General features: G+C 21.1%; 2 protein-coding genes across 2 annotated transcripts in view; both read left to right on the top strand.

Annotated features, from left to right (window-relative positions):
• Positions 1–8067: 8067 nt before the first annotated feature.
• Positions 8068–8724, top strand: LOC125290196 (probable 26S proteasome regulatory subunit 6B). The gene is given in 2 exon segments (XM_048237123.1): positions 8068–8073; positions 8224–8724. Coding segments are annotated over 2 exon segments (507 nt in total).
• A 129-nt stretch (positions 8725–8853) lies between these two features.
• LOC125290195 (40S ribosomal protein S11-like) overlaps positions 8854–16986 on the top strand; it is a 63899-nt gene continuing 55766 nt past the window's right edge. The window contains exon 1 of the mRNA XM_048237122.1: positions 8854–8862. Within this exon, the coding sequence (XP_048093079.1) occupies positions 8854–8862 (9 nt within the window). The remainder of the gene's footprint in view (positions 8863–16986) is intronic.

The raw sequence follows: 16986 nt of genomic DNA, 5'->3' as shown, positions 1-16986 counted from the left end.
CCGCCATGTGGTACTAATTAAAATCACATGTGGGTGTTGATGTCCAATATCAACATCCAACCTCCGACGTACGTCTTAGACTCCTTGCTAAGATAGAGAACTCATGAGATTAGATGTCTGACATCGAAGCTCGTGAAAATCTATTAAGGCTCGATTAGCTCAGTGGAAGGTATGACATCATTTCAAAAAAGATAAATGATGCCATGACCTCTATTAGCCTCTGATGAGATTAAGGCTTTAGATAAGGATAACTTCTCTATAGAGTTGTCAATTACATCTAACTTACATCCAATGGTATCATTTACAAGGGATATTATAAATGGTACTAAGTCCAGGTCATCTATTTAGGTTGTTGGTGCGTAAGACCAAACCCACCAAGAGATCCTTTGTCCAATTGGGTGGATTATTCTCAACTCCTTACAAAAGACACTCCACAAAGTTAAACTCACCTAAGAGAGAATCACACCAGACTGAATCATTGGAGGACATTGTGACCTCCAATGAAGAAGCTGCTGATGATCGTGTGTGATTAGAAGGAGAAATTGAGTGTAAGGTGAAGATCAATCACACTCGAAAAGGGAGCATGCAGAAAAGAACTCTTAGGAATTCTATGCCTCAAAACCACCTTTTCGAGACTAAAGGGGTTTATTTTACCATGTACTAATGTACGTCAAGGTAACTTAAAACTCTTTGGGATGTTAATGAAGAAATTCAAGTTAACATTAAGAGACGAAGGTATTTTGGGAAGGAATTTATAAATCGTAGCATATACCTCTAGGATTGCCAAATCATCTTCGTAGGATATGACATGGTACATAACTGAAAAGGAGTTTGAAGGTGCCGTAAAGAGCTTGTCAGCTTGGAAGGCAGTGGGTGAGGATAGAATATATAACTACTATATAAAACCTTCGGGCTCTTTAGGAACCTTTGAGATAGGTTTTCAATGAGTGACTACGTAGTCAGACTTAATTCCAGCTTGGATTTGTAGAGGTAAAACTCTCTTATTTCATAAGGTGGAGACACCGCAGATCCTAAAAATTTTAGACCAATAACTTTGCTAAATGCTTAGTATAAAGTTATTCACTAAAATTTTGGCTACAAAATTAAGTCTGGATATTGGTTCCAAATTAGAACCTAACCAAAAGCTGCCGTAAAGGTGGTCTAGGGTGTTTAGAGAGTTTATTACTTTCAAAAAAACATCTGTGATAAACATAAGAATAGTCGAAAGGCTATTCATGTGGCTATTACGATGTTTAGAAAGCAATATGACTCTATTAAACACTCTTCTATAATACAGGAACTTGAACATTTAGGAGTTAGCAGTAACAATGTTACTGTCATTTAAAGAAACTAATGGGGATGTGAAAAATATCTTTACATCTTTTTAGCAAATAAAAGTTCTGTTTCCAGGGATAGATTAAACTAGGCTGTGGGAGGTGTTGCAAGGTGATTCATTATCTCCCACTGTTATTTGTCAGTGGCATGAATGCAGTGAGTAGAAAAATGAATCTAGCACCCTGAAGGGTGAAAATGATAGAATCATTTCCTCTTCATGGATGACATGAAAATCATGTCAGACAGCGCAGAATAGTTAAATAATCTATCCTCTGTATTTATAGAAGAAGCTGCAACTATTGGGCTTATTATTAACAGGACAAAATGTAGTTACTACTCACTAAAGAAAATTCATCTTTAAATACACGGTGGTAGGCCCTAAAGGATCTACCAATATCCTCCTAGTATAAATATCTAGGCATGTAGGAAAGCCCTATATAGGATAAGGACCATTAAAATTCAACTAACCGGATGAATATTTTAAAAGAGTGAGGAAGCTTACATTAACTAAACTTAATGGTAGGAATATGGTTGAAGCCATAAACACCTTAGCTGGAAGCCTTTTTTAGTATTCATTCGGTATAGTTAATTGGAATGGAGTCGGATCTTAAGAAGATAGATGTTTAGACTAGGAAGATATTAATGGAATATAGTTCCATTACCAAACTTCTTCAATAGAGCGGTTGTATTTAAAGAGAAGATTTGGTGGTCGTGGTTTTAGTCTCTATTCAATAGATGATGAGAATGGTTCCTAGTTTAGAGACTTCTAGTTCATAAGATTAATTAGGAGATAGAAACATACTAGGACGGAGAAAATCGAAAGGAATTTCTCTTGAGTATATTATAGGCTATCCTAAAGAAAACTTATGAAATATCTCAATGGTATCAACCTCAACCTTTATAGTAGTATAGTCAAGGTGTAATGTAGAAATAGAGTACTTATGGGAGGTGTAGCCTATCGGCTGCTAATGATTTTAAGACATCTATAGGATGCTTTCATCAACCGAAAAATGGTCCCTAGGGAAGAGGCTTTAATAACCTTGCTTAGGATACATTAGGTAGACGACTATACTAGAAAAGGTGTAGTGTAATAATCATCCTCAAACCATAGAGGCGATTGCTGTCAGATGCACCGCTCGTACAGGAAATCAGTATAAGAAGAGGCCACTAATGATGTTGCTAGATTAATTCATTTTAATCTAGCAAAGAAATATCATCTTGCAACTGCTCGTACTGAATTTGATCATTATCGGAATCTGTCCTAGCGTCAGTGAATGGTAATGTGAAAATATTATGAGATACCCTATTTAGACTGATAAAGAGATTATCAGATGAATAGTTTATATCACATAATGTTCCCTGATATTGTAGTCCTGGATAAGAGTAAGAAAACATGCTGAATCATTGAGATTACGGTCTGTAGTGATAGGTACGTTGCCTTAAATATATATATATATATATATATATATTTAAGTTATGTGTATAAAAAAATAACTAAATGAAAGTTTTAAAAATTTATAAAATTATTTAATCTAATTTATTATTAAAATATATTTTTTTATTTTATATAAATACTTGTCTTATAATAAAAAATATTACTTTTATAATATAATTCATTATTGTTTTTATTTTTTTTATCCATTAATTATTCAGTTTCTAATTAATGTTATTTTTTATTTTTTTTTATCCATTATTTTATATATTAAATTTTTATTTTTATTAAACTAATTTTTTTTATTTTTTATCCATTAAGATTATTAGACAATAAATATATATATTTTAAAAATTTAGAATATATAAGTAAAGTCTATAGATGTTAATATTAAATTTATGTTTTGTTAATACTTGTATAAATTGATATTATATAAGTGTTATCTATGTAGAGCTTGTTACTTCTTATATATAGAAATATATTTATTATCTTATTGAACTAATATATATTATTAATATAGTCATCTATATTTGACTTGATTTAGAGTATAATTTTTATTATGAAAAATTATATAGTAAATAAATGATATTATCAAACTTATAATACTATGAAAATATATAATAATATATTTAAATAATATGATATTTTTTTATTAACTAACTGTTAATATATAATCTATTATATGATTAAGTTCATTGATATTTTGACTATCCATATCTTTATAAATTTTAAAAATAGTATATTTTTTAAATCCTATAAATTAACTACTATATATCTAATTTCAATTATTCTATAAAAATAAATTTATTTTTTTATATAAATTTTATTGATATATTTTATCTAATCAATATATATCTCCTTTTAATAGACTTTAAAAAAAACTTTTATTCTCTATAATATTACTCTATTATTAAATAAAAATACTATCTTATTCTATGAAGATTATCTATTGAATTTAAATTTTTTATTTTACTATAAAAATTTATATTCTTCTTTACACATTTCATCTAGTTGTTCAAAAAAGTCATATATTTTTTGTTTCGTTTATATAATAAGTTAATTTTTCATTCATAACTTCTTTTATAACCCTAACTATATATTCATACTCATAGTCTTTGAATTCAGAAATAATTAAAATAAACCATATAAGTATTTTTGATTTTAAATATAATAAAAAAATATCTCTATCTTCTACTAAATATTTTCTTATTTATTTTATATATAAAATATTAAATAAGATTTACCCTTATCTAGTAAAAATGAAACATAATCCTTTAAAATATATATAATAGTTAAAATTTTTATATTATCATACATATTATCTTTTTCAAAATAATTTAACTAATTATTATCTTTATTTATTGAATAAATCTAATATATAATATAATAAAAAAGATTAATCTTAATATTTCTTTTATATTCCTAAATACATTATTTATATTAACCCTAAAATTAATTATAAATAAAATAAATTAAACGATATTTCTATCATTTAAATATTATTTTAAATATAATAAACAATAAAAATTTATAAATAATATATTTAATCACTCTTAAACTTCTTTTCCTAACTATTATATATAAATTCTTCTTCCTAATTACTATCATTATCTAATACTTCCTAAATCATTATATTCTACTACTCATCTTCAATTATTATTATATACTCTTCTATCATATCTATCTACTATTCATACTCTATATTTCTATTCATAATATAAAAATTATATAAAGTTTCTCCTAAAATAATTATAAAACTCCCAATATAAATTATAAATAAAAAAATTTTAAAAATTGTTAATATTTCCATATTCGTTTATTTCAATATAAAAAAATAAAATTTAAATCCTGTTTTATACCTATTATATCCTTCTTTTAATATATCCTATTTTACTCATTATTAATATCTTCTAATCCATCCTCTTCATTATAAACATCCGAATATATTACCTCCATATCATTCTCATTATTAATCTATACTAATCCATAGTTCTCTAAACTATTTAATCCTGAATATTCTATATCCTCTTCTCTAATAAATACCATTTCAAGATTATCTTCCTATTTTATAATAAATTTATTCCCCATTATTTCATAAAAAAAATAAAATATTCAAATACAAGATAATATTAAAATTATTGTTGATATTACAATTAATAAATATCAAATATGTTGACATTCATATTCATTCATAATAACACTAAAAAAATATTAATAATACTAATAATGATGACAAATTATACTAAAGAAGAACAAATTTTATATGATTTAACAATAATAAATCATCCAATAATAGAATTCAAACCAATAAATTTTAATGAAAAAATTCAAGAATTAAAAAATCAAGAAATTGAAGGCTGAAAAATATTGGAAAATGATTCAATAAAAAAACATATTAAAATAAAAGATGAAATAGAAACTAATATAAAAAATTTAAAAAATTATTTTATAAAAAATAAAAAAGATACTAATCGAGATCAAAATGAAAACTCTTGAATAAACGTTAAAAATTATATAATTAATAACGAAATATCTCTAAAATCTAATAATGAAGAATTGTTCAATTTATATCAAGATTTAGTAAATACCCAAAATTTAATTAATTAATTATAAGCTGTAGTAGTCAAACGGCTAAGACATTTCATTCAAGCTGAAACATAGTCGGTTCGACTCCGGCCTACAGTAAATAAATTGAAAATATTTAATTGAAAAAAATTTATTTAATTATATTCCATCTCAGGATGCAATATTATAATCTCTCCTCCTAAAAAAGACTCCCCTATATTTAATAATGTCTCCTCTATTAATATATAATTATCCTCTATTCCTATATTCTCATTATATCTAATTTCACCCATACTATTAATTAATTTTCATGTAATCTTATTCTAATCATACTTATACTCATATCCCGCTAATATAAAATACATATATAAAGACTCATTCTATTCAAACTAATATCTATAAATTCCCTTCTAATAATACATTAACTAATTTACCTATACTCTACATAATATAGGAATCTTATTAACTATCTTCATCATATCTGTAACAGATAAATTTCTTATTATCTTATATCCTATTATCCCATCCATGACTTTTAAATAATCTATTATCTAAAAATTTATTAAATATCTCTAACTAATAGAAGATTCATACGGTAATTCCTTCTTACTACTACTTACTCTTATTTCTTCCATATTAACTCCACATTTTCCCATATCAAATAATATAATAGCTCCTATCCCTATAGTTATTAATTCTTTTAATACAATTTTACTAACTCCCTTTAATCCCTTTAATAATATATTACAAACTCCTTTAAATTTCTATAACTATTCATCTTCTGATATCTCATTTAAATATTTTAAATCTCTAAATGTAAATTCTTTACCCATAAACATCTCCTAATCAATTATACCCTTTTGCCTTCTTCTACTCTAACTATTAGCTATCTTATTATACATCTCCTAATACTACTATTTTATAAATAATTCCTATTTTTTCCCTTCTTCATTCGAATATTTTCCATATAAAAATAAACTATATAAATACTCTACATCCATATCTCCCTTATTATTCATCTTTAAAACCTCTTTCTAATGCTTTATATTAACATTTAATATCATCTCAGACTATACACAGAATCTTAAATATTTTACTCTCACTATACTCTCAATATCTACTATTCCCTATACTTCTCTTAAATAATTTCCATATAAATGATCACAGCTTTTAAACTTTAATCCCTTATAATTTATTCACTCAGGAATAGAATTATTCCTTATAACCTCTAAATTATATTCACCGTTTATTCATGTACTCTATTTCTCAATATTCTTTTTATTTATAATATTTTCTCTAATCTACTCCATAACAGAAAAACTCATTATATTCTACTCACAACTCTAATCTAAATATGTAAATAATATATTATTCACTTCATCATTACTATTACTTAAATTTTTTCTTATTAAAATTATTATAATTGTTATAAAAATCATAAATTTAAATTCCGTAATATAACACAAAAATGAAACATATATTTACAAATTATTCTGAAGAAGAAAGACAAAGAATACTATTTTTATCATCCATAATAAAAGATACTAAAAATAATGTTCAACCTTCACCTTCTGCTATCATTAATATATTCAATTGTTATTCTAATAATAATATTAGCCTTACAATATCTCAAACTATTCTTTTAATACAAGATATAAGATTATCTGTCTTCATGCTTCCTGTTTGAACTAAAGATGATCTTAAATTAATAGAAAGAACAAAAGATAGTTTTTTAGAAAAAATAACTCCTGCAAATTTCAAAGAATTTATAGAAACAATACAACAAAAACATCCTATAATAGTTTCAGATTATAGTAAAATATTATACTGTCAAATAATGATAAATGAAGAAATAGATAATCCGATAACATTCTTAGACACAATAGAACATACTATTAAAGAAGAATTAGGAAATTTGATACAAATAAGAGATATAAAAATTAATAAAATATATAGAATTTTTAATAAGGATTATTCTAAAGTAGAATTTTTAATAATAACAGATCAAGAAATTAATTGATTCAATATTCAAAACTCAATTACTCCTTATGAATTACTTGTATCAGATAAAACTTTATTAGTATATATTAAAGATATGCAACAAATAAGATTTCCAAGTTTTCAAGAAGATATTTTCAACTGTTATAATTATTCATTAACTTTAAATAAAAAAATATTTGATACTGTAAGATCAAATGTTCAAAATATAGATAAAAAATTTGCTATTTCTGAAAATATAGCAAAAACAAGTGAAACAATTCAAGGAACAGTTCAAAATTTATACAGTAAATTGTTTAGTTCAAATGCAGAAGATGAAAAAAATACAAATGAAAGATTTTAAATAAATAATTTTTATCACAAAAGTTTAAATGATAAAATATGATAAATTAAAAAATTTAAGAAATAATCCAGAAGAATTTGAAAGAATTCCTGACAGATATTATATTCCAACAATATATACACATGATAATTCTTATATTTTATATTCAGAGCTTAAATTATAGAAAAAAGCAATGAATTTTAAAGAAAAATTATTAAAAAAGATTAAAAAGACACTTATTGATGAAAAGTCTAACATAATACATGAAATAGAAAGATTTAAAAGTGTTCCATTACATATGGCACAATTAGCCGAAGTAATAGATGAAAAATATGTTATAATACACTCTACTACTCTTCAATTATTCTATACTAGAATATTATCTACATGTAATAAAGAACATATTAAACCTAATATGGCAGTAGCTGTGCATAAAATAAGTAGCGCTGTAGTAGAAGTATTAAAACCAGATATTAATATAGAGTTATAGTTAACAAATAAAAGTTCTAAAGAATTATAGAATGAATCTAAATATATCACATATGAAGACATAGGAGGATATGATTCATAGAAACAAGAGATAAGAGAATCATTAGAATTACCATTAAAAAAACCAGAATTATATACGCAATTAGGAATAGTTCCTCCAAAAGGAGTATTAATGTATGGACCACCAGGTACAGGTAAAACTTTAATGGCAAGAGCAGTTGCATCTTAGTGTAAAATTCCATTCTTTCATGTTGTAGCATCAGAATTTGTACAAAAATATTTAGGAGAAGGTCCTAAGATGGTAAGAGATATTTTTAGATTAGCTAGAGAAAGAGCACCTTCTATTATATTTATAGATGAGATAGATGGAGTAGGTACTAAGAGATTTGATTCAGATACAGGAGCAGATAGAGAAGTATAGAGAATTTTATTAGAGTTATTAAATTAGATAGATGGATTTGATCAAGCATCAGATGTTAAAATAATTATGGCTACTAATAGAATTGATACATTGGACAGTGCTTTATTAAGACCAGGAAGATTAGATAGAAAAATAGAATTTGGATATCCAGATGAGAAATAGAAGAGATTAATTTTTCAAGTTTATTTTAATAAGATGACATTAGATGATGATGTAGATCTTAATATATTTATTAAAAGACCAGATAAGATTGTTCCAGCAGATATAGAAATTATTTGTTATGAAGCAGGAATGAATGCAGTAAGAAACAATAGATATAAGATTAATAATGAAGATATTGAATATGGATATAAGAGAGCAGTTAGAGGTTTAACAGTAAGAATATAGGGAAATAGAGGATAGTTTAACTTTTACAAATAATTTTATTTTTATTTTTTTTAAAATAAAGTTAATAAGAATAAAGATTTTTCAAATATATGTTTTTATATAATAAGATAAGAATAAAGATTTTATATATAATAAGATAAAATAAAGATTTTTCAAATATATGTTTTTATATAATAAGATAAGAATAAGGATTATTTATTTATATACTATGATAATATATCATTATAATCTTCTTCAGATGTTAATTTATTTTCATTTTCATTTATAAAAGAGATTGTTTTATAGGGAGGTTGTAACTATGAAAATTTTTCTGGAATTTTTTTATCAGTAGGATTATAGAAGATGGAAAGTACTTTATAGAATTCATTAGTTAATTTATCTATTTTATTTTCCAATTTTCTTGTATAATTATAATTTTCTACATTGGCATATTCTACTTGGGTTATTTTATTAGTCAATAGATCAAATTTATTTGAAATCTCATCTAATTTTTTAGTTATAATATATGTATCAGTAAAGGAAAGAGTATCATTTGCTTTTTTTCTTTTTATATTTAATAGAGATTTTCAATTATTTTTATTTAATAATGTGTGAAGAAAGCAATCATATGGTTGATTTTTATCTTTAAAAAAATTATATATATTAAGGGAACGTTGAAAAGATGACATTTTATTATGATTGAAGTATAAAGGCAATACTTTTAATTGGAATAGATCAATATCTTTAATATAAAAACTATTTTCATTATTTATTGACCATTGTACAATATTTTTAATTCAAGATTCAGAAGGACTAAGCATATGTCACAAGGATTTTAAAAAAACAGGAATTCTTTTTTCATATTCTTTAGGAATAATATACATAAATATTTTGTGGTTAAGTATTATTTTTTATAAATTTATAAATTTAATTAATTAATCTGTAAAATTTTTATTTTTATCTTTATTTTTATTAACCATTTCGTCTTCGCTACCGATAGCTTGATAAATTTCTTTATTTTTCTTTTTTTGTTTTTTCTTTTTTCTTTCTCTTATGGATACAAATATTATGAATGTGAATAACATACATATTATAAATATTAATAATATGAATAATATTTTGTATCTTTGTCATGTTGTTATTTTTTGATATTGATAATAATTAGGATCATCTGAAAAATCATAATCTGGAGTTAATTTATTAGAAATAGATCTAGGGCTAGGAGGATCTTCTATTACATTTGTTCTTGGAGTATGTGATTTATATAAGTGGGAAGATTTATAAGCATCTATTATAGCATTACTTGTTATATTATTTAAAGGAACTACAACTTCAGCTAGGGTGACTTTAGCAGATATTGAAAGGATAGTATTGTATCTAAGGATAAGATTACCTTTAAAAGAAGCACCTTGAACACATTCTAGATTTATTATTTCTAATGAGAAACTATCTAATTCGGGTAATAATTTATTTAATGGAATTATTAATCTTTTATTTTGTATATGGAATAAGACATCATAGCCTATGGATTCTATATAATCTAATCTAGGTAATTCTACTGATAAATCAACATGATGATTATTAATGTTAATTGATTCGGGATTTATTATAAAAAACATATTCATTTTATCTAAATCCAAACCAAAAATAAAACAGAAGGGAGGGAGTTGACTAGAGGTTCTAATACAATCTTTTAGACCTACTATTAAATTATCATTTTTTAAGACACCACACATTTCTACTGAATTTTCCATAAGAATATGATTTAAGAAGAAAAAAATAATCAAAAACATTATATAAAGTTTATGTTAGTTTTTAGTGTTTTGATATTTTTATAAAAAATTATATCCAATTTAATATACTAAATGAAAGAATCAAAATGACGATTTTTATTTTTAAAAAATAAATTATTTACAAATTTTGAATAACGTATCTAGCAGCACCATAAAGACCAACATCTGGATTTTTTATAATATAGACATTAATATATAGTAAAATAGAGTTCATTCTTACTTTATCATAATAATTTTTTCTAAATCTAATAATAATATCTGAAAGTGAATTAAAATCAGCAGTTTTTATAATTTTTCATAAAATACCACCAGCTATGTATATACCACCATATGAGAGAAATTGTAATGCTAAGTTACTTGTTTCTGAAGCATAAATATCTAAGAATTTATTTACAACTAATTTACAGATAGTATTATTAACAGGAGGAAAAGAATATTTTGTTATCAGACTAGGATCATTATATTCTGTATCTTTATTTGAAATTATATTATGACTTATTGATTTTTTATGGCCTTTATGTAGATAAAAATCATATAATAATGATATACCTGTACCTGATAAGAATCTTTCATTACTTACATGTTTTCCATATTTCTTTTGAGCATATTGTAATATTTCTAATTCTATTGTATCTCTTGCACCAAAATTTTTATGGCCTCCTTCTGTAGCATAACAAATATATTTATTATCTACTGGTATTAAGAAGGATTCTCCTAATCCTGTACCTGCACCTAATACTACCATGGGAGAATTTTTATTTTCTACTCCACTATCATTTATTATTATATAATCATCAGATTTTAAATCAAATATTCCGTAACCTATAGCTTTAAAATCATTTAATAAATAAACTGTTTTTAAATTTAATTGTTTTTTTACATCTTCTATATTATCTTTTCATCCTAAATTATGGCAAAATATATGAGTATTAGTTATTGTTCCTGCTATTGAAAATGAACCTGTATTAATGGAATAACCATTACAATATTTTTCTAAAAATTGATTAATTACCTAAGATAAACATTTATATTTTGAAGATAGACTATCGATTCTTTTAATTATTGTATAACTATTTTCTATACGTTCACATAATATAAGTCTACAGTTTGTACCTCCTATATCACCTGCTATAAAATACATAATTATTTTTATATAACTTAAAAAGAAAAATAAACTACAAAATAAAAAGAACATAAAAATGAAAGTATGAGAAGAATTGACAGAAATAATTTTTAAAATAGATGAAAACATAATGGAACATAGTTATTTTTCTAATATTATTGAAGAAATAGATAATAAAATAAAAGAAAAAATGAATATAAATGATTAGACTCTTAATAATATAAAGGAATTAAATCATACATTAGAAATAATATATAAGTCATATGAGGATAAAATATTACATTATAATAAATTTATTAATAATATAATAAATAAAATAAAATTATATGATAATAATTTAAATGAATTATTATCATATCAAAAAATTAATAGTGAAATTATAGAGAATGTTTTATTAAGAAAGAAAAAATTTATGGATTTTTTTCAGTTATTTATTTTATTAAAAGATTTTAATGAAAATAAGGAATTAGATTATAAAATTAATAAATTATTAAATTCATATTGTATTTTATTTTCTATAGATCAAAGAGAGAGTACATTTGAAAATTTATTTATTTTATTAGAAAATATTCTTTTAGATAAATTTTTATTTTTTTATTAGGAAAATGATATAGAAAAAATAAATTTAATTTTTAATAGTATGTTAAAAAAATCTGAAAAATTATTTAATTTATATATGGAAAAAATTTTTGAAAAAATTGATAAAATTTTAAAAATTAAAAATTATCATAATTTAGATGATACTGATAGAATAAAATTATATTTTGAAAATTTTTATTTTTTATTAAGACAAGAATTAGATGCACTTTTTATAGAAGAAAAAATAAAAAAATATTTTTTTAAAAATTTAATTAATCATATTTATAATAAAATTGCAAATGATTTTTTTAAAAATGAAATTATAAATTTTAATTTATTATATAATAATATTATAAATTTTAATTATAATATTATATACTATATATTAGATCATACTCATTTAGATATAAAAAATAAAATTAATTTATATACTTAGAATTTATTTTCACCATTTCTTAATACTTATATAAATAAAGAAATTTCTAAATTAAAATTATTTTATGATGGAGAAATAAAAGAAAAATTTTTAAATAAAATAGAAAATACTTTAATAGTAAATCAATCTTCAAAAGAATATGAATATGAACAAATTAGTATAAAGAAATATAATATTAAATATACAGTTTTTGAATGATCGGTATTATGTGGTGATATTAAAATTATTTCTATATGAATAATTTATATTTTAAAATCAAATTTAATAGAAAATTCAATAAAAAAAACATTAGAATATATAAGAAAAATATCTAAAATATATAAAAATAAATAGTCGGAATGATATTATATTATAAGTACTTTATTTATTTCTTATATTGTTTGAAATGTTTATATAGATTTAATTAATATTTGATTATATATATTTGAAAAAAATTTAGATAATATTAATATAGAAATATTAAATATTTATACTTTTAAAATAATAAAAATTTTTAAAAAAACTCATGAAAAATTATCTTTTTTTATAAATAAAGATTTATTAGTTAATATAAATGAAAAAATAAATAAAGAAAATATTAAAATAATAATTTTTGAAAATAAAATTATATTAAATCAATCAGAAGATAAAATTATAAATTTATTTATTAATAAACAATTAATTTTTTTTATTAATAATTTAAATAATATTAATAAAAAAATATTTATTAATAACAATGAAGATCCGATAGATGAATTTTTAGAAATAGAAAAACAATTACGATTTATTTTACAAATATTTTCTTAGGATATATATCAATATACTTTAAAAATTAATGAATTATTATATAATCTATGTAAAGAAATTTATAATATTTTATTTTTATTTAAATATAATAAATTAGGAGGTGAAATTTTAATTTTTAATATAGATTTATTAAAAAATACTATAACAGAATTTAATAAATTTAAAAATTGTAGCGAAAAATTTAATTTATTAAAAGAATTTTGTTTTTTATTAGTATTAAATGAAGAAGAAATAAATATTCATATTAATAAAATTGGATTAGATAAAAATATTTGTCAAAAATTATTAAATTGTAGATAGAATTAAAAGCACTAAATGACAAATATTATTTCTAATGAATTTCATAGTGTAATAGACATTTCATATAATAAAAATAATTTAAATTTAGAAAATTATTTATTTAATGAAAAAATTAAATATAAACTACTTTATAATGGTTTCTTTATTAGATTAGAAGAAAATAATAATTTTGATAATACTTTAATATGTTTTAAAAATAAAAAATAGTTAACAGAAGCTTATTAGAAATTAAAAAAAAATAAAAATTTTAATAAAATTTCTTTAATTTCTAAAAAATTTAATTTTAATAGATTAATAATAAGAAATAATAAAGAAAAAAATAAAGAAAAATTATTGAAATCTTTAGAAAAATTATTAAAAAATTATAAATTTGATCTAATGTGAAAAAATTATAAATTTTATTTCTTGAATTTTTTTGATATTTCTCATTGTATTATTTCATATTTTAAATTAATTAAAAAAAATAAAAATGTAAATTTTTCTTTAAATAAAACATTATATAGTAAATATAAAGATTAGTTAAAACCTAAACAAGAAAAACAAAATATTAAAAAAACAATTTTTATTAAAGGATTACCTTCTATGTTCACTGAAAAAGATATTTATTCTTTATTAAAAAATTATAAAAAAATAAAAAAAATTAATTTAGTTAAAAATTCTATAACAGAAGAATTTAAAGGTACTTGTTTTATAGAATTTTATAATAATGATATAATAGATAAAATATTTTCAAATTAGTCTAATTTTACTAAAATTACTATCAATAATATAGAATTAGAAGTATTTAAAGCCTTAACTAAAGAAAATTTAGAAGAAAATGAAAATTATATAAAAGAATTAAAAAGTATTTGTGTAACAGATAATGAAAGAAAAGTAATAAATAAAAAAATTAAATTAATAAAAAATAATATGTTTAAAGAATAGAAAAATAAATTATGTATTAAAAATTTACCTAAAAATTTTACTGAAATTGAATTTAAAAATTTGATAGAATTTATTTTAAAAAAATTAAAAATAAAAAAAATTATTTATTATAAAATTGTTAAATCTAAAAAAAATAAAAATAATTTTTTACAATATGGATTTATAGAATTAAAAAATGATAACGATGCTTTAGATATGTTAAATTTTATTAATAAAAATAAATTACAATATAATATTTATGCAGAATTTGCCTATAAAGATAAAGAATAATTTTTAATTTTATTTATTTATAAAAAAAATAATTTCGGATAAATAGAAAATAGAAAATAAACATAAAATTATATTAAAACACAAGTAATTATGATCAATAGATTAGAAGAAGTAAAAAGACTTTCTATTCAAAAAGGAATTGATATTGAATTAAAAGAAAAATTAATAATATAGGAAGATGAAACCTAGAAACAAAGTATAATTAATGAATTTATTACTTAGATGAAAGAATATTTAGAAAAATTAGAATTTTTATCTAAGCAACTTGAATTATTAGAAAATAGAATACATACAGAACATAAGAGTGAAGAATAGTTGTAGATTAAAAAAACAATTGATCAAATTACAGAAAAAGTATCTAAATATACTACTGAATCTCGTGTAATATTAATGGAATATAAAGAATATATAGAACAAAATAAAAATAAAAAAGAAGAAGAAATTGATGAAAAATATTTAATGGAAAAAAATATTTTAATAACTTATAGTAAAAATTTAAATAAAATTTTAATAAAAATTGGAGATCAAAATAATAAAATAAAAAAAGAATATATAGAAAACTTTAAAAGACAAGTTAAATTATTTAATAAAGATATTCCTGATGATGAATTAAATGAAATTTTAAATCAACAAAATCCTGCTCAATATTTAAAATAGAATATTATATAGTAGGGCGCTAGTAAAGAATTACTTGAAACTATAAGTGGTATAGAAGAAAAACATGAAAATATAATGAAAATTGAAAGATCTGTTAAAGCTTTACAACAATCTTTTGAAGATTTACAATTTATTATTGATATGCAATAGGATCAATTAGATACTATACAAGGAAATATAATAAAAACAAAAGAAAATGCAATAACAGCTAGAATTAATCTTATAGGTGCTAAACAAGCATTAACAAAAAGTTAGCAAAGAGCATGTTAGTGTGTTTCATTTGTTATCGTTTTAGGCGCTATTATAGGAATAATTGTATATTTTACTAAAAAATAAAAAAATTTAATTAAAAAAATAATTTTTCATATTTTAAAAAATATTTCATAAAAGTTAAAAATAATTTAATTTTAAGATTTTTTGTTATAAATAGAAATTGATAATTCATCTGTTTTTTCATCCGGAATGCAAAATGAATTATTCTATAATTCTTCATAACATTCATTTAATATATATCTCTATCTTAAAAAATAAATAATTCCAGATAAAATTAATACAAGTAATATAAATCCTAATACACATATTATAATATATATTCCAGAGTTTGTTGTTTCTAATTGTTTCTATTGTTTAAAATTTATATTATCTTTTACATTATATAATAAAAGTCCTATCTATCATGAACTACTTTCATTTTTTTCATATAATTTTAATTTATCTTCATTTATTAAAAGTTGTTTCTATAATAAACAAATAATATAAGTACCGAAAAAACAAAAATTTTTAATTTCTTCTTTATTAATTAAAATATAATTATTAATAACTTGACTAGATCCTTCATTACAATGATTTTTAATATTTTCTTCAAATTTATTAAATCAATTTTCTTCTTTTGTAGATGTTATATTAAAAATTTTAAAAATTTTAGTTATGTTTTTATTTAAGGAAATAATTTTATTATTACGTAAATATTTATTTAAATATTCTAAATCTGCCTTATGATTTAACTATAACTATTCACTTATAAATAAATCAATATATCTTCTACATTCCATAAATCTTCTCTCATTTGCTGTACTATTAATCATATTAGCAAAACAAGGATTTTCATCTAATTGATTATTCTATATTAAAATATTTATTCCATTTTTAAATTCTGATAATGCATTTTTAAATCCTAAATAAGGTGAATT

Source organism: Alosa alosa, unplaced genomic scaffold (genome assembly GCF_017589495.1).
Source record: "Alosa alosa isolate M-15738 ecotype Scorff River unplaced genomic scaffold, AALO_Geno_1.1 AALO_1.0_unplaced_2, whole genome shotgun sequence".
NCBI classification, from domain to species: domain Eukaryota; kingdom Metazoa; phylum Chordata; class Actinopteri; order Clupeiformes; family Clupeidae; genus Alosa; species Alosa alosa.
This window is presented reverse-complemented; position numbering and strand designations above follow the sequence as displayed.